The sequence below is a fragment of the Plecotus auritus genome, assembly GCF_963455305.1.
Source record: "Plecotus auritus genome assembly, chromosome: 9".
Lineage (NCBI taxonomy): Eukaryota > Metazoa > Chordata > Mammalia > Chiroptera > Vespertilionidae > Plecotus > Plecotus auritus.
Window position 1 is genome coordinate 22477882 of NC_137783.1, and position 26332 is coordinate 22504213.

Genomic DNA, 26332 nt, shown 5'->3' on the forward strand with positions numbered 1-26332 from the left:
GGTTTCTTTAACACTAGGTAGACTCATTGTTTCTGGCGTGTCATTGGCTCTTTGAGGGCATGGAAGTAGGTTAAAATTTTTTAGCAAGAAATCATTGGTTAATATTAATACTATTTCCAATTATGATTTAACATTATAGAGCTTTTTCTTGACTTCTTTCACTTTATATTTGCACCTTTTTATTCTTACATTGCAAATTCCAGATTTTCAAAGCATTGACGTATGTTATTATTGGCTTTATTCTATGATATACATAAAATGGTTGCAAAATAATAAAACTGTTACTACTTATAGTAAACCTACATAAGCTCACTGATGGAAGTTTAAGATTTCTTGGCAGTTCCTTTTTTCTTAAATAGATTTCATTAAGTATGTAGTCAGAATACAGTTTTCAAAAGCTAGGTAAAATAATTCCTTTCTCTGTGTTTATATTATCAATTTGATGTATAGATATGTTCACTTATTTTTTGTTTCTGTTCAGTTTTAGGATTTGCTTTTTTTCCCTTTTGAATTTAGTTTACCTTTTTGAATCTGTAGTATATTTACATCGTTGAAAAGTCAAAACTATATGAGAAGGTATGCTTGGAAAAATTTCAGTTCTTTCACTATTTGTATTGTTTTCTGGTTTATCCTCCTAGTGTTTCTTTTTGTAAAATCAAATAAATGTGTCTAGATGTGTGTATTCTTATTTCCTCTTCATTTTACATAATTACTTTTATACACTGTTCCATAACTTTTCTCATGTAACAGTAGATCCACAGAATGTTTCTTCCCTCTCACTCCTTCCCTCCCTTCTTTCATTTTTAATGACTGCATAGTACTGCATTGTATGGATGTATAAAAGTTCATTCAATCCGTCCCCTATTAGTAGATATTTGAGGTTGTGTCCAATCTTTTGGTTTATCTTATCCAAGTTTATTTTGTGTTTCTGGAGTTATATCTTCAGGACAGATTCACAGAAGTGAGATTTCTGGGTAAATGGTAAATGCAAATGTAATTTTCTTAGATGTTGCTAAATTCTCTTCCATAATGGTTGTATTATTTTACACTTATACTAGGACAGTATCAGGGTTCTTGTCACAGGATTCTGGGCAATATATCAGTAAGCTAAATTTTTCCTTGTCTGTTGTTAACCCATAGGGATTCTAAATGGTATTTTATATACAATAATTCTAAAATATGACCACTGTAATTTGTAAGAATTTTAGGGGTGGTTTTTGTCATAAGCATTATTACAAATATCTGTATTTTTGTTTCTGGCTCATTTGAATATATTCATGCCATATTTGATTCTTTAGAACAGGAACAACTATAGTGTCTTCTCAGTTTTCCCATCAGATTTGTTGGAATTACCTTTTTGGTGGAAGCTATAAAATAGGGCATTTTGAAGATCTTCATTTTTTCTAAAGTCATCTGCCAGTTGTCATTGAGTCTTAAAAGAACTACTTATTGCTTGGTCTTGGTTTTCTTTCATTACCTGCCCAGGCTCCTGCTTACATTCGGGAATGTGCCAGATTGCACTATTTGAGCTCCAGAACTCAAGCATCAAAGGTAAGAATAGGAAATTGTTCTTAGCCCAAACAAGGAGAGCATTAATGAAAATTAATGGAGTTTAAAATAAAGTGTGAAATCAAAGTAAAGCTATGAAAAATAAAATGTTTTTATTATAGTTCAAAATGATCTAGTCATTTTGAGGTAAGGAAAAAGACTTGAGAAGAAAGTTATACGTTGAAATAAAAATGCCCTACACAGTCTGCTTTCTGAGGTGCGCCACTGATGATATAGACGGTATGTTTAAAGGTTTTCACAGAGCCCGTGTGCATTCTTACAGCATATGGTATAAACAGTCTGTGAATAGCAAATGTATGAAATATTTTATCGTAATAAAAGTACAGTTATATGTAAAACAGTCTTATTTCAGGTTCAGTAGTAAGGTAACAAACATTGTCAAGTAGCTAAAAGACTTGAGACCGCCATGACCGGTTTGGCTCAGTGGATAGAGCGTCGGCCTGCGGACTGAAGGGTCTCGGGTTCGATTCCAGTCAAGGGCATGTGCCTTGGTTGCAGGCACATCCCCAGTGGGGGGTGTGCAGGAGGCAGCTGATCGATGTTTCTCTCTCATCGATGTTTCTAACTCTCTGTCCCTCTCCCTCTCTGTAAAAAATCAATAAAACATATTTAAAAAAAAAAAAAGACTTGAGACCACATGAGCTTAGAATGCAAATGTGTGATGTTTATTGACAAAATTACATATGATTACTGAGCTTTAAAAGTGAGAAGTTAAAAAAGTCTCACAAGTACTTTTTTTTTTTTTTTTTAAATATATTTTATTGATATTTCACAGAGAGGAAGGGAGAGGAATAGAGAGCCAGAAACATCGATGAGAGAGAGACATCGATCAGCTGCCTCCTGCACACCTCCCACTGGGGATGTGCCCGCCACCAAGGTACATGCCCTTGACCGGAATCGAACCCGGGACCCTTCAGTCCACAGGCCGACGCTCTATCCACTGAGCCAAACCGGTTTCGGCGCACAAGTACTTTTTGATGATTTTTGTTTTGTCTGTCTTGGTTAGAAACTGAAGCTGTCAGCTTACACTATTTTTTCCCCCTGCTCCTGTTTGTTTCTACGTCTCATTTAGCAAATACTTGGTGTGACCAGAAAAACAGTATTTGATTTCAACTAGATTAACTAGGGGGGTGGGTTTTCTTAGAGAGCTGATTTTGTTCCTGTACTGCTGCTGTGTTGTTGTCACATCATGTGACATGTGTGGGAAAAAGTACCAGCCAAGAACCAGAGCACTTGGGCTCCAAGATGGGTCTGTCACTTCAGTATCCAGAGAAGTTTAAACTTAGAGCTTAGCTTCAGTTTTCTCTTCTATCAAATGGGAATGATGATACTTTCCCTGTTTACTTCATAGGATAGCAATGAAAATTACATGAGATTAAAAGATGCTTCGAAAACTGAACTCTTACGTAACTTTTGGTGGCAATAATTCTGAATGAATTTAGGATATCTGAGCAGGTCATGGGAATGGGCTATTAATACTAGTAAAGTCTAGCCCTGGCCAGGTAGCTCAGTTGGTTAGAGCATCCTCCTGATACACCAAGGTTGCGGGTTCGATCTCTGGTCAGGGCATATACAAGAATTGACCAATGAATGCATAAATAAGTGGAACAAGAAATTGATATTTCTCTCTTTCTAATCAATAAAAAGCTGTACATTAAAAAAATATAGTCTATAACTATAGGTTTCTTTTTATCTGATAATAGTTTTTAGACTTTCATTGTCCTGGGTATAAGAATATATCATGTAGCCTACTTCCCCACTCTTCTTCTTTGTGAGAACCTAAAAACAAAGCTAGTAGGATGTATTCATTTATTTTTCTTTTAAATTTTCTCTAGGATGATCTTGATCTGACAGCTTCGTGTCATTCTAAGTCCTTCCAACTGGCAAAATCTCCAAAACGGAACCGGATGGATTCCTGCTCTCATCAGGAGACCCAGCAGCGGACGGAAGAGGCACTGAGAGAGCTGTTCCAACACGTTCACAATATGCCCGAGTCAGCAAAGAAGAAGCAGCTTATCAGACAGGTGCCTGAGAGCAGGGAAACAGGGCTTTAGGAACGCATGTGATCATGGTTATAGAATCATAGGGAATATTGTTAAGAATCTCATTTAATTTTTGGCTTTTATTGGCCCAAGCCTTGGCTCAGCCATTTAAACAAACTTGTCTATGGAACCTTATTGCAATCTCTGTACTACTGCCCCATTAGAGAAAAAAGTGGAGGCTCTTGGATTTTTCTAGTTAAACAGAAGGATCCAACCATAGTTAGAGCTTCTCTAATTTGATCATGTAGCAAGATTGCTGAGAGAGAACCAGCAGTTACAATATATTATTTCAAAGTTTAAATCCTTCTCTTGGTAAATAACAACCTTTCTGAATCTTAGTTTTCTTCTTTGTAAAATGGTAATTGTAATGCCCATCTTGTAAAGATGAGAGAGAATCTATGTAAAGTGGTTGGCATAGCAGAGCAAAAGTAGTAGCTCTTAGCGAGTTGTTTGCAGTTAGAATACACTGTTAGCCAAGGGCCTTATCTGATATTAGAAATTAGAAACTAGAGGCCCGGTGCATGAATTTGTGCACTGGTGGGGTCCCTCAGCCTGGCCTGCACCCTCTCGCAATCTGGGACCCCTTGGGGGATGTCAGACTGCCGGTTTTGGCCCAATCCCCGCAGGCCACAGCTGCACTCTCTAGCCGTGAGCCCGGTGTCTGGCGCCTGTTGGTCAGCTGAGCGGCGCTCCTGCTGTGGGAGCACACTGACCACCCGGGGGCAGCTCCTGTGTTGAGCGTCTGCCCCCTGGTAGTCAGTGCGTGTCATAGCGACCTGTCGACTGGTCATTCGGTCATTCGGTTACTTAGGCTTTTAATATATATAGACTAGAGGCCTGGTGCACGAAAATTCATGCACTGGGGGGCGGGTCCCTCAGCCCAGCCTGCCCCCTCTCACAGTCTGGGAGCCTTCAGGGGATGTCCTACTGATGGCTTAGTAGGCCCTCTGCAGGAGGTGACCAGGAGGATCAGGTGAAGGTGCCGCCCTCATCACCCTGCTCCTGCTGCCAAAGCCGGCTGCCGCTGGGGCTGCCGACCCTCGGCCCTCACTTCTTAGCGCTGGTCCTGCCCCCTGCCCACTTGTGTGTGTGTGGGCGATCTGGGGCCAGGCCAGCTGTGGGAGGGGCTGTGGGAGGTTGAGGCACCTTGGTCATACCCCGTCCAGCCTCTGTGGAGGCTCCTGGACCGCTGGCCGCCTTGCCTCTCCCAGCGCCCGCTTCTATAAGTGAGGGGCTGTGTGGCGGCAGGTGGGACCGGCCCCCCTCTCCCAGTGCCCGCCTTTCCCAGCACCCAGCACCCGCCTCTGTGGACAGAGGGGCCGCGAGGTGGGTGGGACCGGCCCGGGCCCACTGGCACTTCCCCGCCTCTTCCAGTGCCTGCCTCTGCAGATGGAGGGGCCACACGGCGTTTGTGGGACCAGCCCAGGCTCTCAGCGCCGCTGTCTCTCCTGTGCCACCCTTGCAGCTGCTGTGGCTTGTCTGGAAGACGTCCGGTCTAATTAGCATATTGCCCTTTTATTAGTATAGATAGATAAGAATTCTAGTGGCTAAGTTTGTTTATTTTGGAGCTATGGGAGGTCTCTCCTTTGCCATTTTGAGACTCAAAGTGGAGCTTGAGTAAATACTGATGATGTAGTTAGTTTCTTTCTCAGGAAATTTATCTTATCTCAGACCCTCTTGAATTTTAGCTGAAGTGGTAGGGTAAGTCTCTTGACTTCTTATTCAACTGAGACCTTCTTGAGGGAAGAGTATGTGTTTTTAATATATATATTTTATACCTAATCTCAAGCTTAGGGCCAGACATAAACAAGTGCTCAGAAAATGTTGAACTGAGCTGTTCTTAACAATGAACAGAGTCGTTCAAGAGAAGTTTTCTATCACTCTCTGAATTTACTTTGATACCTAGCAAATTGTGATAAGACTGGAATTTTAAAGGTTGTTGGCTGAGTATTATTACCAATTCAAAGTGTAGTGATTTTTTTGTTTTGTTTTGTTTTGTTATTGATTTCTATAGAGAGGAAGGGAGAGGGATAGAGAGCCAGAAACATCAATGAGAGAGAAACATCGATCAGCTGCCCCCTGCCCAACCCCCACTGGGGATGTGCCCGCAACCAAGGTACATGCCCTTGACCGGAATCAAACCTGGGACCCTTGAGTCCGCAGGCCGATGCTTTATCCACTGAGCCAAACCAGTTAGGGCTCAAAGTGTAGTGATTTGATTCTTGGTAGAGACTAAGATAGCAATTCAGGTAGGACAAGTGTAATGACTTATCAAGAACACTGAGGGTTAAATAAAAAGGAAAAATCTTAACATTCTTTTTTTTTAGAAAGATAGGAAATTATAGAGAAGGATAAGAATAAAATCACTCGTCCCGCCCTAGCCAGTTTGGCTCAGTAGATAGAGCATTGATTGGCCTGTGGACTCAAGGGTCCTGGGTTCAATTCCGGTCAAGGGTACATGCCCAGGTTACGGGCTCGATCCCCAGTAGGGGCGTGCAGGAGGTAGCCAATCAGTGATTCTCTCTCATCACTGATGTTTCTATCTCTCTCCCTCTCCCTTCCTCTCTGAAATCAATAAAAATTAAAAAAAAATCACTCATCCCACTAGTGTTTACATTTTGGCTATTTTTTCAGTCTTTTTTTGTATAGACATATTTTTATATAGTTTGATTATACCATATACTTTCTTTTACCACTCCCTTTTCACTAAATATTAGAGCATAAGCATTTTCTTATGCATGGCTGTACACTCCTTGCCTACATTTTAAATTCTGCCATTTTGCCCTGACCAGTTGGTTAGAGTATAGTCCCATACACTAAAAGGTTGTGGGTTCGATTTCTGGTCAGGGCACATGCCTAGGTTTCGGGTTTGATCTCGGCCCCAGTTGGGACATGTGGCAGCGATGTGTTTCTCACATTGATGTTTCTCTCTCCCGCTCTTTATCTCTCTCCCTTCCTCTTCTAGTGTCTCTTTTATGAATGTGTATTTCAAATTTTTTTCTGCTTAAAATCATAATATATGTTCAATTCTTTTATATTCTATCCTTTTCATTTAAAGTTATATCATGAACATTTTCCATGTCATAAAAAGGCCATAAACATTTTAATGGTTGCATAATATTTCATCATAAATAACCTAATGTATATATAGTTTGCCTTCTGGGCATCTTGAGGAAGTTAGGTCATTTTTTAGTTTATATATTTTTGTTATAAGTATTTTCATTGCAGATTTTTTCCTAGAGTGGCATGAGAAAGCGTATGCCTTTCTTTGTTGTTGTTGATACATCTACTGGTTCTCTTTTAATATATAGGTCCCTTCTCTCTTATCCCTCTTTTTCACCCCTAAAAAATTGCCCAAGTTTCTTTATTTGAATAAACTCTTAAATTTGACATAGTTTATATTTAGAAAAAAATTGCAAAGATAGTACAGAGAATTTCTACATACTCTTCATCCAGTTTCTCCTAATGTTAACATTGTCAAAACTAAGAAATTAACAATGGTACATTACTATTAACATTACACACTTTATTCAGATTTTACCAATTTTTCTACTAATATCCTTTTTTCTGTTCTGGGATCCAATCCAGGATACCACATTGCGTTTAAGTATGTATATATATACACATATTCTTTTTCTTTCCACCCCCAACCCCCGTGATAACCTTCCACAGTCTGGATTTTGCTGGTTATATCCTTGTGGTATTATTTAAGACTAGAGGCCCGGTGCATGAAATTGTGCACAGGGGCGGGGGGGGGGTCCCCCTCAGCCCAGCCTGCACCCTCTCCAATCCGGGACCCCTTGGGGGATGTCCCTCTCACAATCCTGGACCACTGGCTCCTAATCACTCACTTGCCTGCCTGCCTGATCGCCCCTAACTGTCCCCCCTGCCAGCCTGATCACCCCTAACCACCTCTGCCTGCCAGCCTGATTGCCCTCAACTGCCCCCCCCCCCCGCCGGCCTGGTCGCCCCCAACTACCCCCCATGCCCTCCTGGTTGCCCCTCACTGCCCCCCTCTGCCGACTTGGTCACCCCTAACTGCCCCCCCCCTACTGGCCTGGTCGCCCCTCACTGCCCCCCTCTGCTGGCCTGGTTGCCCCTCACTGCCCCCGCTGCCGGCCTGGTCACTCCACGCAGCCTGCTGTTCAGTCATTTGGTTCTCCCTCACTAACCCCCGTGCCGGCCTGGTCGCCCCACACAGCCTGCTGTTTAGTCGTTTGGTCATCCCTCACTAACACCCCTGCTGGCCTGGTCGCCCCACGCAGCCTGCTGTTCAGTAGTTTGGTCATCCCTCACTAACCCCCCTGCCAGCCTGGTCGCCCCACGCAACCTGCTGTTCAGTAGTTTGGTCGTCCCTCACTAACCCCCCTGCTGGCCTGGTCGTCTCATGCAGCCTGCTGTTCAGTCATTTGGTCGACCCTCACTAACCCCCCTGCCAGTCTTGTTGCCCCCAACTGCCGCCCCCCACCCCTGCCGCGCAGCCTGCTGTTCGGTTGTTACTGTGAGGGCATCCCAACCAATTTGCATATAATCCGTTTATTAGTATAGATGATCTTCAGTCCTCTGTATTTGCTATAAACTGGTGGTTAGATATAATTCTAGAAGTTAGATCTGATTCCAGTTTGATTTCTTTGGTGTGCACTCCTTAATTTAATTAACCCTCAAACTGATTTAATAAATTTGGACTTGTTTTTTGGCAGCATTTCTGCCTTTGTGATTTGCTTGCCACTCTACTTACTTATCCATATACTAGTATGCACAGAATCACTACTGGATTTTTTCTCAGTATTTACACTTAGCTTTTCATAAGGTTGTCACAGAATGCTATCTCTTGATGGGAGAAAATTAACAAAATGTTCTCTGTGTTTTCTTTTAGTTTAATAAGCAATCTGTGACCCTAACACCAGGGCAAGAACCTTCTACTCCCCGGGTACAGAAGAGGGCCCGTTCACGTTCCTTCAGTGGCCTTATTAAGGTAAGTATGCTGTGCTGTTGGTTTCAGCATTGACTATGAGAAAATTGAACAGTTTGATTATTCTTATGTATAAACAGTTTTCTCCTATTCTTTGGAATCCTGTAATAGGCTTATTTGTAAGGGGATATGGATAGAATTTGGAAAAGCTTTTATTTTTCAAAGCGTTTTGCTGTGCTTCAAATCAGAGAAGGGGTTCTGTGTTTGGAGAAGTGAGAAATGAAAGAAATAAAGGCCCATCCTTCTCTTCTGGGGTTAAGGACAGACTCCTTGTTCCTGAACTGTGGAGAAAGTCTCTTTTGCTTCATGACCTACTTTGTAATATACACTTCATTATGCATTTGCTGAAGTTATAGAGAAGTGAGAAGACTGATAGAGACTAGAAAAATTGTTAGAAAATGGATTTTTTGAGTTTTAGGTAACTCAAATTTTTGTGAGCTTAATATTTGATCAGTTGTTGTATTCTATTCCTTTGTATCAAATTCATTACAAATCTTGTTTTTAAAACAAATACAATATGTATTTCTGTGCTGTTGTTGCCATTATTATTTGCAGATTCAATTTTCCAGTCTTTGTGGACGGTTTGACTTGTAGTTAGGGGATATTGTCATCAGGTGGCAGTAGATAACTTGATTATGGGGTTCAAATTTCCAGGCATACCTAAACTAAAGCAAGGTTCTGGTTAGCTTGGAATGAGATTAGCACTGTTCTATATTCTACTGTTTTTCTTTTTAAAATTATTTTAACATTATTAAAATCTATAAACCTATCAACAATCAAGGAGCTCTTTGCTTAAAATGACAAATTATGCACTAAAAATATGTATATGTTTTGTAATATATGTGTTTTTTCCAGTAAGCTGCAGTTGTTAGCAGTTGCAATTTCATCTAAACTCTAATTTTGATCCTAGTTAATATCATTAATAGAAGTTTAGAATTCTCTCAACCCTGATCCACTGGAGCCAGTAGCCTCTGGAACATTACATTTGCTTGACATTAAAATTTTCTTTGCTGTTAACAAAGTGAAAAGGCAACAAGCAGAATGGGAGAAAATATTTGTAAAACGTATATCTAATAAGAGGCTAATATTCAGAATATAAAAAGAACTTTTATAAACAAACAAACAAAATACCCAAAGGACTTAAATAGACATTTTCTAAGGAAGAAGATATACCAGTACAAATAACCAATAAACACATGAATAGATGTTCAATATCATTTATCATTAGGGAAATGCAAATCAAAACCACAATGAAATACCAATTCATCACAAGGATGGCTGTTCTAAAAAAAAACCCAGAAAATAAGTGTTGGTGTGGATATGGAGAAATGTCAGTATAGTCAGTGACCCTCTTAAGAAGGCCTATACCCTCTTGTGACTATATTAGAAACTCTTATAGAATTTCTCCAAATTTTCCAATCCTGGGGAAGCAAAGTCTTAGAGTGGGTCCAGTGTAAGTATTATTTAGTTGGGAGGAGAGGAGGGGACTCTGAAGAACTGCCAGAGACAACATGTCTTTGGGGGAAAAAATTGTACAAGTAAGTAACTGGAGTTTCTTTTATAGTTTCAGAAGCACACTTAATTGCCTGTATTAGAGAGTTTAAATCAGCTGTAAAGTTGCTTCTAACATTGCACCCCTTTTAAATGTTGAAGAAAAGTGATTACTTTAAAGAAAGGCAATGATTTCAGGTTTTTTTTCTTTTCTTTTTCTTTTGGTGTGATCTCCCTTGTAGAAGAAGATGGCCTGGGAGAATTTATCAGACAGCTGAGATTTTCTTAACCTAAGAAACTATTTTTGGCCCTAACTGGTGTGGCTCAGTGGATAGAGTGTCAGCCTGCGGACTCAAGGTCCCAGGTTCGATTCCGGTCAAGGGCATGTACCTTGGTTGCAGGCACATCCCCAGTAGGGAGCGTGCAGGAGGCAGCTGATCCATGTTTCTCTCTCATCGATGTTTCTAACTCTCTATCCCTCTCCCTTCCTCTCTGTAAAACATCAATAAAATATATTAAAAAAAAAAAAAGAAACTATTTTTGAAGGCCAGAATAGCAATAATACAGATATAGCAGATGTTTATAAATCAAATATGTTTTCTTCCTAAATCAGCGGAAGGTCCTGGGAAGTCAGATGATGTCAGAAAGGAAGAACAAGGCCCCTACGCCGGAATCTCCAACCATTGGTGAATTGAAGAGAGCCAGCAAAGAGAATATGAACGTAGGAAGATACTGGTCTTTGTACCTTCTCTTTGTATGTGTATATTTATAGAAAGGAGGAAAATTGATATACTGTCATCTGTTTGACTGTGTTTCTCAGTAAATTATGCCTTTTTCTCAATTAATCCTTTCATTTATGCTGTCATCTTTCTGTAGATTTTCATTGATTCATTCAACAAACACATTTTGAGTTTAAGGAAGATACAGCCAGTCATAAGCAAAGAAGGCAAATACACTGAGATAGCTCCACAAACAGAGTGCTTGAGGGAGCACTCTTACTGGGAGACTCCACAGGGTGGGTAGCATTTGAGCCAGACTACCTGGCACTGCCTTACCCTGGAGGAGTCCTTTAGGTATCCCAGGCATGGTCACTTCAGTAAGCCAGCAAGAAAACCAGTTAAGATTAATGAGATATTAATATGTCAGTAAAACTCGACATTGACCCAGTAAATAAATTCCTGTTAGTAAAGTCTATCTGTAGGAATAACATTAGAATATTTAACCACTATAAACATTTCTTGTTACAGTTATTTTCTGGATCTCCAGATGGCACGATGACACCAACAAGATTGAAACGGCCAGAGGGGAAGAAAGAGGGGAAGAAAGGTACTAATTGTACCTGTTTATTCTGTGTGCTTACGGACTGTGGTTCCTTTCTGCATCTAGTTAGTAACGTTTTTTAAATGGTTGTAGTTAGAAGCAATGTGAAAAGTACAAGGCTGGGTCCTTGCCCTTGAGTTCATTTAGCAGATGGTTATTGAGCATCTACTCAGCACTGTCCCAGGTGCTGAGGGTTAGAGCTGATAATATAGACCCTCCTGGGCATTCTTTTTTTTTTTTTTGTAATTTAATAAATCTTTATTGTTCAGATTTTTACACTTGTTCCTCTTTTCCCCCCCATAGCTCCCCTCCACCCAGTTCCCACCCCACCCTCTGCCCTTACCCCCCTCTATCCCCTCCACTGTCCTCATCCATAGGTGTACGATTTTTGTCCAGTCTCTTCCCGCACCCCCCACACCCCTTTCCCCCCGAGAATTGTCAGTCCACTCCCTTTCTATGCCCCTGATTCTATTATATTCACCAGTTTATTCTGTTCATCAGATTTTTAATTCACTTGATTTTTAGATTCACTTATTGATAGATATGTATTTGTTGTTCATAATTTTTATCTTTACTTTTTTCTTCTTCTTCCTCTTCTTAAAGAATACCTTTCAGCCCTAACCGGTTTGGCTCAGTGGATAGAACGTCGGCCTGCAGACTCAAGGGTCCCAGGTTCGATTCTGGTCAAGGGCATGTACCTTGCTTGTGGGCACATCCCCAGTAGGAGGTGTGCAAGAGGCAGCTGATTGATGTTTCTATCTCTCTATCCCTCTCCCTTCCTCTCTGTAAAAAATCAATAAAATATATTAAAAAAAGAAAAGAAAAAAGAATACCTTTCAGCTTTTCTCATAATACTGGTTTGGTGGTGATGAACTCCTTTAGCTTTTTCTTATCTGTGAAGCTCTATCTGCCCTTCAATTCTGAATGATAGCTTTTCTGGGCAGAGTAATCTTGGTTGTAGGTTCTTGCTATTCATCACTTTGAATATTTCTTGCCACTCCCGTCTGGCCTGCATAGTTTCTGTTGAGAAATCAGCTGACAGTAGTATGGGTGCTCCCTTGTAGGTAACTAACTGTTTTTTTCTTGCTGCTTTTAATATTCTCTCTTTGTCTTTTGCTCTTGGCATTTTAATTATGATATGTCTTGATGTGGTCCTCTTTGGATTCCTTTTGTTTGGGGTTCTGTGCGCTTCCTGGACTTGTAAGTCTATTTCTTTCACCAGGTGCGGGAAGTTTTCTGTCATTATTTCTTCAAATAGGTTTTCAGTATCTTGCTCTCTCTCTTCTTCTGGCACCCCCATAATTCTGATGTTGGTACGCTTGAAGTTGTCCCAGAGGCTCCTTGCACTATCTTCATATTTTTGGATTCTTTTTTCTTTTTGCTTTTCCGGTTGAGTGTTTTTTGCTTCTTTGTATTTCAAATCTTTGACTTGTTTTTTGTGGTCCTCTAGTCTGCCGTTAGATCTCTGTATAATATTTTTTATTTCAGTCAGTGTATGTTTAATTACTAGTTGGTCCTTTTTCATATCTTCGAGGGTCTCGCTAAATTTATCGGCCTTTTCTAGGATATTCTTGAAAAACCTTATAACCATGGTTTTGAATTTTATATCCAGTCGTTTGTTTTCCGCCATTTCTTTCATTTGTGATCTGTTTCTTTGTCTCCGCGTTTTGCTGCTTCCCTGAGTTGGTAGGGTAGCTTTGTGTGCTAGGTTTCCTATATGGCCCAGTGGGTCGGCCTCCCCAGTTAACCTGAGTTGGACACTCTTGGTGCACCCCTTTTTGGACTGTGTGTACAGCCTTGTTGTAGTTAAGTCTTGATTGTTGTTGGTATCACTGGGAGGAATTGACCTTCAGGCCAATTGGCTGTGAGGATCAGCTGTGTCTATGCTGGGAGAAGTTCGGTGCTGGAGACAGCCTTATAGGATCAGACTTGCAAAATTGCAAAAGCCTCTGTGCTCAGCTTGGATGGGGCGGAGTCTCAGGGCGGAGTCTCAGTGGGGAGCAGACAGTCTTGGCTTCCCGTCAGCCCTGCCCTTGCGCGCGTGCCACCAGACCTCTGCCTTCTGCAGCTCCCCTGAGTTTCTGCCTGACAGTCCAGATTCCCCCTGTAAGAGCGTGGGTCCCCAGGGGCTCGCCTGGAACTGGGGTTCAGTGCAGTCGGAACTGGGGTTCATGAGTGCAGTCAGAACTGGGGTTCAGTGCAGTCAGGAGCTTCCGACTCCCTTCCGCTAGGGAAAGCCTGTGGCAACCTCCACATTCAGTCTTCTCTGCGAGCACTCTCGTGCGTGCGCCTCCAGACCCCTGCCCGCCGCGGCTCCCCTGAGTCTCTGTGTGCCTTTCTCTCTACCTGACAGTCCAGACTCCCCCTGTATGAGCCTGGGTCCACGGGGTTTTGCCCAGAACTGGGGTTCAGTGTAGTCGGAACTGGGGTTCAGTGTAGTCGGGGCTTCCTTACCTCTCCCGCCAGAGAAAGTCAGCCAGGCACTCAGCTGCTCTACCTCTCTGCGCTCGTGTCTCCGTACCTCAGCCCTTTGCCGCTCCTCTGATTCTCCGTGAGCTTTTCTCTTTCCTTCTAGTTGTAGAATTTCCACTAAGCCAGCCTTCCTGTGGTTCTGGATGATGTCCGTTCTGTCTTTTAGTTGTAGTTTTGAAATTGTTGTGTGAGGCAGCAGTTTAGGTGTTTACCTATGCCGCCATCTTGGTTTCTCTCTCTCATCGATATTTCTGTCTTTCCCTCTCTGTTCCACTCTCTCTAAAAATCAATGGAAAAATATCCTCAGGTGAGGATTAAAAAAATAAATAAATAAAATAAAAAATAAATAAGCCAGTTTAATATAATAATTTACCAAGAAATTTTAGTGCAGGGATGCTTGATCTGTTAACTGTGGACTTCATAAAGCTCTAAAGAAGGTCCTGGTATTGTTAATGTAATTTTATGTATTGGTGCATATGTGCATTTTTCTGTAGGAGAAAATATATATTTTTATTAGATTCTCAAAAATGTTAGTGATTCAGAAAAGTGGAGGCCCACTGATAATGAAAGACCTTCAACTGGATTAGACAATGGCATTTTCATTTTTCTTTCTCCCTGGTCACTTCCTTGGCTGTCATGATATTCACTGTTCTTGTTCTCTTCCTTCCTCTTTAATTCTCTTCCATCTTGGCAGTAACTTACTGTCATCTACCAACCCTCCACCCTTTGTGTTTTTCAGTGGTCTGTCTTAAATTCTCTGCTCATCTCTGTTCTTGCTTCGCTCCTCTTAGCAGCTTGGTCTACTTCAACAGCTCAGTTCTGCTTTCTGTGGGATAACTGTGTTCAAGCCTGCATCTCTAGATATGAACTCTCTTCAGTCTCCAAGCTTACATATTTAATTGCATCATCTTTTTTTTTTTTTTTTTTTTTTTTTTTTTACACAATGAATACAACCCTAGAATTTTTTTGATGGTGATTTTAGAAAAGGAATGAATATTTTTTGAAGATGATAATTCTTTGTTGTGGGGAGCTGTCCTGTGTATTGTACAATGTTTAGCAGCATCCTTGGACTCTACCCACTAGATGCCATTAGCACCCTTCCCCCAGCTGTGACACAATAATGCCTCTAGACATTGCCAAATATCCCCTGGGGAGGAGGGAGCAAAATCACCCCCAGGTGAGAACCGCTGAATTAGCACCTACTAATTTTTTTGGGGGTGGTAGTTGAGTGTCCCTGCTCAAAATAAGTTGTTGATCTGGTAGGTCATGGAAGGCCAATGTGCTTGCACACCACACATGCACACACCTACTTATTAATGGACATTAATATCATCAGTCAGAATCTTACCCATTCTAATTTTATTAACCAATGTCAGTCCAATAATTCAATAATAAAATAAAAGTAGAATCTTATTAATTCTTCAAAGCCCAGCCTAAACCCCACCTTCTTTAACCCAGCTAGATACACTTTTTCCTTTGAAACTTCTTTAACCCAACCAGATATACATTTTTCTTTGAACTTTAAAAAATTTTTTTTTATTGATTTCAGAGAGGAAGGAAGAGGGAGAGAGAGAGATAGAAACATTCATGATGAGAGAGAATCATGGATCGGCTGCCTCCTACAAGTCCCCCACTGGGGATCGAGCCCACAACCCAGGCATGTGCCCTTGACTGGAATCGAACCTGGGACCTTTCAGTTCACAGGCTGACGCTCTATCCACCAAACCGGCTAGGGCTCCTTTGAACTTTCATTGATGGTACTAAAATGTTTACTTCACATGTATTATCTGTAACTAGTTTCTCTTCTGGAAGACAAAGGCCAGACTTATGAATATACTGTGGTCTCCTGTCATCTGTTCTTCTCTTGCTCCCAGTAATGACAGTGCCTTATATCTGGTAGGCATTTAGTAAACATTTGCTGGTGAAAGGGGTAGTGATGGTGTTTTGTACTGGTCTCAGCCTATCAATAACCAATGTTGTGGTTGGATTGGCCATTGTGATTCTTATTATAATTGCAAGATACCCTTCAGGAATAACCATCAGGAAATTTTTTGGAAAAAAAAAGTTTTATTACTTTAAGACCTAGAAATTAGACAGCCTACCTAGGGCTGCATAGTGAGGTCATGGGTAGAGTGAGAGAGTACACTGGCCTAGGGTTCTGCATTTATTGGGGCCTAGGGTCGTGTGGGCTCACTCTTTATTGGTGAATTTATAACATAAAGAGTGGGAATTTAAAGTGTGAGAAGAGAAACAAACAAGTGGCCCAAATGACCAGTTATTGAAATCAAGATCTCTAAAGCATAGGAGCCCCAGTAGCCTAGCTCTTTATCTAGTCAGTGCGGCTGGCCTTGTCTCTATTGGAGATCACTGTCTTTGAAGTGAATGTTTCTTTGAAATGGATGACTCAGCAATCAAAGCTTAAGTCAGGCACTTGCATTCCAAAAAGAAAAATAACTGTGATGGTTAATGCTACAATCCACTATGATGCTGAGGTGTCCCAGTTAATGGCAAGGACTTTAACTGCCTGGTTAGCTGATATGTTAAAAAGTCGAGGTAGGGCATGCTGTAACCCAGAAAGTACATATCTAATTAGGATTATAATAGCAAATTCTATATAATTACACAGGCAATATAGTCTGAAATCCAGTCCGTAGCTATTGTCCCAAACTTGAAGAGTCCCACAATGAAACTAAGTTAGTGATCTCAGGGCCCCTAGGAATCTGTTTTAAGATTTAGGCTATATTGTGAAATATATTAACATTTTGAGCTATCTGGTGTAGGTAGGTTTGAACCTATCTTGAGTTGATAGATTGCTTTATATCTCATCTAAGTGATCTCTTAGATCTGAGAATAACTCATTTCAGTTAAATGGTTGTGTTTCATTTCAGGAAGTGGTGATGCAGGTGGGTTCTCCAAGTTAGGCCTATATGGTGCAAGTATTTGCATCAGGTATTTAATAAGAGGCATATCTGCGGAGACAAAAGAAAATAAAGAACAAAGGTTAATGACTGGAGTAGATTATAATCCCAGTTGCTGAGTTCTGAAGGCAGCCAGTCGAGAAGATTTCTAGATGTCCAGCTTGAAGCATCTTCGGATAGAGTGAGGGCAGGCAGTGGCAATCTGATAGGTTTTCCTGGTTTGCAGTTTGAATGTCTCTGGTGGTCTTTCTGAGTGGCCCATAGGATAATAGGCATGAAGATTGTCCATACATGAGCTGTGGTGGTGGTTTCTCTGAAGTTTATATCAAGTTGTCCCATTTTAGCTTGCATGGCTTTGGGAAAAGGGCTGTTTTAATTCCAGTGATTCCAAGTCAGGAGGGTGGGTGAGAAGTTAGAAATGTTAGTTTGGAGAGTTGTAGCCAAATATTGCAGGAAACTAGAATTCAGAATCTAGTGCAGTTTACAGGTAGAAAACAAAACCTCAAAAACAATAGCACTAGAATCTTGTGTCCACAAAGGTATATTACTGAGACATATTTTATGTTGATAAGTCTGAACACATACCTATTTTAACTAAAGCCAACTTACATTAGCTTTATTTACCAAAGATTATCACATATCACATGAACTTGAAAAGCATTTGGGTGAGTGTAGTTATTTCTGAATTTTTAGGAATACTTAATTTATAATTTACTTATTTTTAAGCCAATTAAATAGAGCTCTTTTAGAATTAATTTAAGCAATACCATCTAGAGTTAGAGAGAAAGTCACATCTACATAACATACCTGCATAGACATATATAAACTTGCAGGCTGCACAGAGATCCTATAGCTTCTTTACTTGGTGGGGGGTGGGGTACATGTCAAAGACATGGTGAGCTTTACGTCTTTAAGGCACAGAGAAAGAAAAGGTAAGTTTTCTCCTAGGAGTTTTAAAGCCTCTTGGATGGTTTTGGCAGTCCCAGTTAAAATGTAATGGTGCAACCCTTTAATTAGAGGAGCACTCTATAAAGAATAATTCTGTGGGCTTAGGGTCAAATGGGATTCAGTCAGCTTGAGTTTTGAAGTGGATGTCTCTTAACAATCAAAAAGCTCAAGCTATGCACTTGCCTTACAAAAAGAAAAAACTGTCAGGGCTTCCACTGCAGATGGTAAGAACCTGAGCTCTGCCTTCAGGCTTGGGCTAAGTCCCCAGCTTTGCTGCTTAGTAACTTCATAAATCTTGGGGCAAATTAACTGGTGTAGGCTTCAGATTCTTCACCTGCTAACTGGCAAGCGCACCCCCTCATGCACAGGTGGTTGTGAGGATAAATGAGATAATGTACATAAAAGAGCTCAGAGCAGTGCTTGGTACAAAGTAGGCACTTAGGAAAGTGGTAGCTGTTGTTGCCTTTAAGATGATGTGTTCATTGCTGCATTATTTACAACAGCCAAGATTTGAAAGCAGCCCACGTGCCCATCAGTAGATGAGTGGATAGAACTGTGGTACATTTACACAATGGCATACTACTTGGCCATGGAAAAGAAGGAAATCTTACATTTTTGACAGCAAGGATGGACCTAGAGGGTATTATGCTAAGTGAAATAAGCTAGTCAAATGCCATATTATTTCACTTATATGTGCAATCTAATGAACAAAATAAACAAGGACACAAAATAGAAACAGACTCATAGGTACAGAGAACAGACTGACAGCTGTCAGATGGGAGAGGAATTGGGGGCTGGGGGAAAAATGAAGTGATTAAGCAGTACAAATTGGTAGTTGCAGAATAGCCACAGAGATGTGGATTGCAGCATGGGGAGTACAGTTAACAATGTCTAGATAACTGGGTATGGGGCCAGGTGGGTGCTTGGGGCAGCAGGGAGACCACTCTGCGGAGTGCATGGTTTTCCGACCACTTTGCTGTACATCTGAAAATGGTGTGGAATGGTATTAAATGTAAACTGGTTGAAAAAAAAAAAAAAGATGATGTTATGAACTGAGATTAGAGCAATTGGACAAACTGAAGTTTACTTGGTAGAAATTCATTAATTTTCAACTAAACTTTTTAATCCTCAGTTTGTAGAGAATATTAAGTATAGATTCTTTAGCTCTTAGGAAGGATGTTTGCAAAAAGAAATATTTATAAATGTGCTTAATGCCCTTGTTTTTCTTTCAACCTAGGATTCCTCTGAAGGATCCAGAGTTCTCCGGTTGTCCACTAGAGTTTTCTCTGCAATGGGCCAGGTGTCATTCCCACGCGCAGAGAAGCTTGGACGTGCAGCTTGCTGCTGCATTTTTGAATTGAGAAAGTTACTAATCCTATAACTTGACTGATACCTCTAACTCCACTCACTGGGTGTTTCTGCAAATTCTGCCTTCTGAACCAGTGCAGCAGCTTTTTTTTCACATTAATATTATGGGGAAACCACTAACCAGCCAACCGGCTTATACCGCTCAGTAAATGGGCAGAACTAGGCAGACTCCAGTGCTCATTTCATGTGTTTGTTTAGGCACAGTCTGTTTTTAAAAACAGGAGATTTGTGCTCAACTGCCAGTGTTTTGTTTTTTTTAAGTACTGTCATCACAGTGGATTGATGTTATTTTTAACAGATACTTTGGACTTTTCTCTGTTTTGATAGTGTTGGGTATTTTTGTCATTTCTTGTTTATTTGTTGCTTGTTTATTTTTTAAAGCTATTTTTGTTTATGTAATCTAAATGGGCTCTAAACCAGATGTCTTTCCTCTCTTTTTTACCTTCAACTTTGGGAAAACTCTTTATCTCATGAGGCTGTAGTCCTCAATACCTTATTTATATCCAAGTAATTTATAGCTTTCCTGGAAAATTTTTAGGATTTCTTGGGTGTGAGATTGCAGATTATTTGGCCTGCAGTATTGAAAAAGGAGAATTCAGAATGATTCACTATTTTAACAAATGTTAATTATTAGATTGTGTTCTTCCCTCTCTTCTCTCTCTCCCTCCTTCCTTCTTTCCTCAGTGATGTCAGATAACTAAGTGATTGTTGAACTCATTTCCTTCCTTCAGTTTTCTCTGCCTAGAACGTCTCTGGTGCCTATGTGGTGCCAATACTTCTGTCAAATCACTGTGAATCAAGGGAAGTCTCTGACTGCTTAATAGAGGTTTGCTGAAATATCTGTATGTAGTGGAAGCTCCGGAGTATGACTGGGATGGGGCTGATTGTTTTTTTGTCCAGGACAACTCCTTGGGGTGTATGTGTGTGGAGGGGTGTTCTACTGCATTCTTCTAAGGGATCAGGTGTACAGGCTAGACAGTCTCCTGAGAGCCAGCTGGAGTCAGAGGAAGGAAGTGAGCAGCAGTCTCCGCAGGACTTACAGGAGACAATGTCCTCCTGGAAGCAGTGTGGCTTATCACCAGAGTTCTAAGAGTGCACAGCCCCTCTCCTGGTCACAACGGGCGTGGGGAGGAGTTGGGAGATGGGCTGGAGCCGCAGGTTTGACGGGTTGAGATGCTCATGTGTGTTTAGGGTGAGCAGTGGCACGGCTTTGATCTCGTGTAAATACTCACTGCCCCGAGAGGAGCACGTGGCAAGGGAGACGGTTCGGTTTGTGCCTGCTCCTCAAGCTGTGTAACGCTCTCCCCCGCGTGCTGGAGCCGCGTCAGGCCTCTGTGGGAAGCAGCTGCCCAGCAAGTGTGGTTGGCTGACCTGTCTTGAAGCTATTGAAAATGCTGTGTTCTTGCTGAAATGAAACTGACCCTGGGGAACAGAGTTTGGTTCTGTGTCCAGTGTCAGTCCTCTTTTTCATACTTACTGTTTCTTCTGCTGCTGTAACGGCAATAGGGAAAGGGAAAAAAAGATAACATTTGGCCTTCCAATTTGGTAGACTGTGAACAATTGATGGTTAGGAGTATAAAACTGCTTGGAAGCCCCTTTCTGTAGAGCAGTTTTATGTCATTCTTAAAAGTACTTATTAGCAAATTCATTTGTGTGAGGTTTCTATTTGGCTTTTTTCCTTATTGAGAAAAAATAAATCCCTTGCACCAGCTGTCAGTGAATTCAGAAACGCCTTTTGGTGTGAACAGAACGAAGTAGTGTTCGCCCTTCACTCTACACTTCATTCATCTAACTGTTTCCCCCTGGGGTGTGGACTGTCCTGTGGTCTGGCATCAGCTGGTGGGAGCAGAGCAGGGACCTGCTACCCCTCGTCATCGGGTTTGTGCTGTGGCTCCGTCTGCGGGAGGCTCCTGAGATTCAGGAGACTCGTTGTGTGGAGTCAGTAGTGCGCCTGGCTGGGTGGTGAGAGATGTCTGTCACAGCATGTGCTTTTATGTAGCTCACCCGTGTGCAGTTTATGTCTGTATTTGGGTATGTGTTTCATTTAAGTTATTTATTAAATATGCTTTCCCTTGCGTTAAGGGTATGATAGGTCATTTTTTAAAATAGAAGCTGTGATCCAGTTGGAATTCAAATTTGAGAAATAAATAGTATAACCTTCTGCCTTGTAATATGTAACTTCTAATCCTGTGGAATTTTATGGAGAATGCAAAGACAAAGCCCTTTTCATTGGCCACACAAGGGCACTGTCTCCCTTTTCACTTGGTGGGAGGGTGTTTTTGAGCCAGTATTTAAAATTTTTTTAAATCTATAAGATTTTTTAAAATGTTATGTTTACTTTTTATGTTGGATCAGTCTCTTTGGAAATGCCTCTTCTTCTGGCTGATAAAATTTCATTCTTTCTGGGGTCAGTTGTGATGAGTTTTGCTGTGGGGTGCATATGGGGCAGTGTTTTGTGCCAGAGGGCTCAAGCATAAAAACCCAGCCTGCTTCATTGATTCCCATCTGCACTGGGTGAGCTACAGTGGTTGGATCAGTGAAAACAAGAGGCATGGGAGTTTCTTACCTTTTATAACGATGGACTTTGGCACTGGGACCAATGAATCTGGTTTGAGAACTCCACTGCAAACAAAGAACCCCAAAACAAAACCAAAAGAAAACAACAAAAGAAAGAGAAAATGACACACAAAGAGAAAAAATCCCAGAGAAAAACTCCACTGTAGCAGTGAGAGATTAGGAGGTCCTGATTCCTACACCTGAGAGGCAACATATTAAAGGAGCTGGTGCTTTATCATAACTGAAACCACAGTTGACCCTCCCCAAGCTCTTTACTCTGATGTCCCTCCAGAGTCAGTCAGTGATGACAAGGGAGCACCCTCGGGAAGTGGAGCAGTGCAGGCTGTTGACTGTGGTGACCGCTGGGAGTTCAGAGGTGGTGGTTTGGTTGGCCTGTAAGGAAGCCACTTAATCCCAGAGTGGCAGAGCAGAGCCATTCTCTCCTGAAGAGCTGTGTTTCTGTCCGGCTTCCCTCACAGGAGCCTCTGTTAGACGTGGTTTAAAGTACTGCCTTGTAGGAGAACCTGAGGTCGTGGCTGTGCCCCACAGTGACTGGTGCTGTGGCCGTGCATAACTGGGGAAGCCATCTTTGGGATCGGACTTCTCTGGACTCCCTGCTTCCTTATTTCCTACGGGGCCTCGCACTGGTGCTGGAAGCCGATGGCTCTCATTCTGGAGTCTTTTCTAAGTAGAACACCTTTCCCCAGGAAAGAGCCTCCTCCTTGCCCTCCACCCTGAAGTCTTTGTGCTGGAGGCATGACCCAGTCCCAAACCTGGATATCAGCATTTGGCCAGATTGCCCTAGATTTGGAGAAGATTTGGGTTCCTAAGATGCACACATTTTAGACCAGTGGCAATGAACCTTGAACCCAATCGAAAATTGCTGTAAAAACCTGGCTTTCCTAGACAACGAATGCTGAGGTCTTTCCTCCAGTGGAGAGTTGATGGAGGGGCTGGGGAGGAGGTGGACTACATAATAGCCTGAGTGCTTGGGTTACCATGGAAACTGGAGTCTGCGAGGCCAGTCGATGCTAAAGAGCCATTGAGCACTCACCCACACATTTGGGGACCAGCAGAACCTGTTGGGAAAAACACTCCCGCCCCAGGGTCCTTTCTTCGTAGCAGGAATTGCCTTTGCACTATCACTATCCCTGAATCTGCTCAACAAGAGAAACAGGGTTTTTAACTGTCACCATTTCTTTTCATTCTTGTTTGACTATATATCATATATATATATGTAACTGTAAAGAAATAATCATATGCATTGTCTTTCTTTTATATTCATGTAATATTCTGAAATTAAATTTCTTTTGTTTCTTATCTATAGGCTTTGACTGGTTTCTTAATTCACATTTTGAATGACAGATCATTTTTAATTTTTTTAAATCCTCACCCGAGGTTATTTTTCCATTGATTTTTAGAGAAAGTGGAAGAGAGCGGGAAAGACAGAAAGAAATATTGATGTGAGAGAAACACATCGATTGGTTGCCTCCTGTGTGCACCCTGATAGAGCCTGCAACCGAGGTACGTGCCCTTGGCCAGAATCGAACCCGGGACCCTTCAATTCCCAGGCCAACACTCTATCCACTGAGCCAGACCGGCTAGAGCCTGATGGGTTATTTTAAAGAGATTGCCTTTAAAACAGTTCTCCCACTTTTACTGAGGTGTTACTGACAGAGGTTCCTCTTGTTCTGAAGAACATGAAACCTCTCAGAAAAGCGCCGCTTGGCTGGTTTTCCGGCTGGGTGGTGGGGGCGGGAGGAGGGGGCCTTTTGGCTGATAGGATATGGGGTTGGAACCTTCTGGAATTCTCAGCTTCCGGGTTTCCCTGGCTGGGTTTAGAATGCTTTGCACAGATTTCAGTGTCTCACATAATTTTTATTTCCTCATTTAAAAATGAGTGATATTTACAGTAACAGTAAAAACCAAATGACATTTTCATCTAGGGTGGCAGGTTGTAGTGTTCAGACAACTCTGGTTGAAATGTTTCTGCTACTTACAATGTATGTAATCTCGGGCATGTCCCCTTGTCGGTAAGGTGGGACAATGGTGTCTAGTAATGCCATGCTCTCAGTAATGCCATGCTCTCAGTAATGCCATGCTCTCAGATGTAAGCTTAGCACACGAGGTTTTAATCTGGGGTCTGTGGTTGTACTTCAGGATATCATTTACCCCTGTAATTCTATGTAAAATTTTGTGTGCGTTTGAATTTTTCTAAGGCAGAGAGTTTAAAGCTTCCACAAGAACCCCAGAGGAGTCCTTGACCACTAAAACACTGGGAACCACTAGCCTTCCACAGTGCCTGGCAGATGGCAAGTATTCATTAAATGTTAATTCTCTCTGCCAAGGATAAATTTTATAATCAGCAGCTTATTGATGCTGACATCGTTATTTCTGATAACAAAGGAGTTACTTAAATCTGGAATGGGGGAAAGCTCTGCAGCTGTTCCACTCTGCTGCTCTCCATCCTCTCCTCTTGTGCTGTGCTGGCTCCCCAGGTGCTGCTCAGGACTGTCTCTGCCTCTGTCCTCACCCTCAAGGACCAACCTGCATTATTTACTATAAAGAAAGGAGCCACTGTTCCTTGAAAGTGAAGGTTGGAGAGACACTTACGGATAGTACATGGGGAACAGTGATGCATTAACAGAGAAAGGGGTGAATGACAGGAGTAATTTTGAAAAATAGGATAAAATGCCTAGTACAGTGCTGAGCACATAAGCATTAGTAATTGAATCAGAGAAAGGACTGAAGAAGACGCACACTACACGGCAGGAAAACCAGCTGGGAGAAAGAGTTTTCTTCCCAGGCCAGTTCCGTGGTCTTTGTCAGCGGTGGGCTGCCAATTCTTGGCTCCTGCCTGCATTCCTGAATTGGAAGCATATGGGGATGGGAATGGTGAGGAAGCCTGACCCTGTTCGAGGGTATGGTGTGCAGCATAGCATGCTTTTTTCGATGCTTCTTTTAAGTCCCAGCCTCTTGATTTCCCCGTAACAGGCAAAAACCAACAACAAAAATTGGGGTTGAGCCATGGCCGAGCTTTGGTCTAAGTGGCTCCTGGATATCTTATTCTTTATCAGCAGCATCCAGCGCCCAGATCCTGAGAGTTGTCTGCCTTGGAACCAGGATGGAGGTTAGCAGGAGGGGCCATTGGTTCACTGCTAGCTTTCCCCTTTTGTTCCCCAAAATCTTCCTTTTAAAATGCTCAGTGCCTTAGTAACGAGGGGTACTTAGTTCAGTGGAACCATTCTGTGGGCAACAGAGAAAGGAAACAGACTAAAAATCATGAGTGCAGAAGCCATGCCTCAACACCAATCTACGGCAGTGGTAGTTGCTTTTTTTTTTTTTTAATTTTTTAAAAATTGATTTCAGAGAGAGGAAGGAAGCGGGAGAGAGAAACATCAATGATGAGAAGGAATCATTGATCGGCTGCTTCCTGTACACCCCCCACTGGGGATCGAGCCTGTACCCCTGACATGTGACCATGACCTTCTGGTTCATAGGTCAATGCTCAACCACTGAGCCACACCTGGCTAGGCAGGGGATTGCTTTTAAGAGCTCTTTCTGCCCACGTGCTTCCCAATTTTCCAGTATTGGAAGAGGAATTATGATGGGGCCTCCAAAGAGTTCAAGAATTCTGTGAATGAAAAATTCATACCACAGTTTACTGAGTACTTTACTATGTACTAAGCTTTGTGCTAGCCAATTAATTCCAGTGTCATTAAAGTCTTACATCCCTGTGAAGTAGTTATCTCCAATTTTACAGTAGAAGACACATGAAAAGTTTAATGTATCCATTGTCAGCTAAAAAGTGGCAGAGCCAAGATTAACATCCAGAGTTGCCTGACTTTAAGAACTTGGTTTTGCCCTGGCCAGGTAGCTCAGTTGGTTAGAGCGTCGTCCCGATAAACCAAGGTTTCAAGTTCGATCCTTGGTCAGGGCACATACAAGAAACAACCAATGAATACATAAATAAGTGGAACAACACATCTCTTTCTCTCTAATCAATATATCCAAAATAAAAAAGAACCGTGGTTTTATGCAGGGGTTACACACCCCAATGTCTTCAGGAGCCAGGAAGGAAACGGAAAGTCATGAAAACAACAATCACTTCAAGAGATTTAAAAACGACCGTGGGAGCCAAACGCTACTCCTCCGCGGCCTGGATTTAGCCCACAAGTCCCACCTGGCATCCTCGGCAGGACGCCGTGCTGTGCGTCTTCTGGCTGGGTCGCCGGTCCTCACGGACGTTCTCCAGGGCTGCTCCACGCTGGCTCTGGGCTGACAGCAAGATGCCTTCCTGGATGGGTGTGTTCCAACAGGGGGGGGTGGTGAGTGAGCCCCCGCCGCTGGGAACAGCTGAGGGAGAATCTCTCCTCATGGCCTCGCACTCCTGTGTGCCTGTCCCATGTGGCAGCCTCTGGCCACAGGTGGATGTTGAGCACTTGAGATGTGGCCAGTCTGAACTGAGATGTGCACTAAGTGTGAAACACACCCCAGAATTCAGACTCGGTAAGAAAAAGAGAATGTAAAAATGTCTCAATAATTTTTATATTGATTATATATTGAAATGATACTTTGGATATATTGGTAATTAAATTCTATCATTAAAAGGACTGTTACCTGTTTTTACCTTAACATGACTGCTAGAAAATATTACATATGTGGTTTATTTATTT

At 42.0% G+C, this 26332-nt stretch overlaps 1 protein-coding gene across 2 annotated transcripts in view; it reads left to right on the forward strand.

Annotated features, from left to right (window-relative positions):
- ARHGAP19 (Rho GTPase activating protein 19) overlaps positions 1–21507 on the forward strand; it is a 48517-nt gene extending 27010 nt beyond the window's left edge. For both annotated transcript variants that reach the window (XM_080640506.1, XM_080640507.1), the window contains exons 7-12: positions 1486–1551; positions 3405–3593; positions 8488–8586; positions 10688–10795; positions 11322–11400; positions 18970–21507. In XM_080640506.1, coding sequence (XP_080496632.1) covers positions 1486–1551; positions 3405–3593; positions 8488–8586; positions 10688–10795; positions 11322–11400; positions 18970–18980 — 552 coding nt within the window. In that variant the 3' untranslated portion in view covers positions 18981–21507. The remainder of the gene's footprint in view (positions 1–1485; positions 1552–3404; positions 3594–8487; positions 8587–10687; positions 10796–11321; positions 11401–18969) is intronic.
- Positions 21508–26332: the final 4825 nt, after the last annotated feature.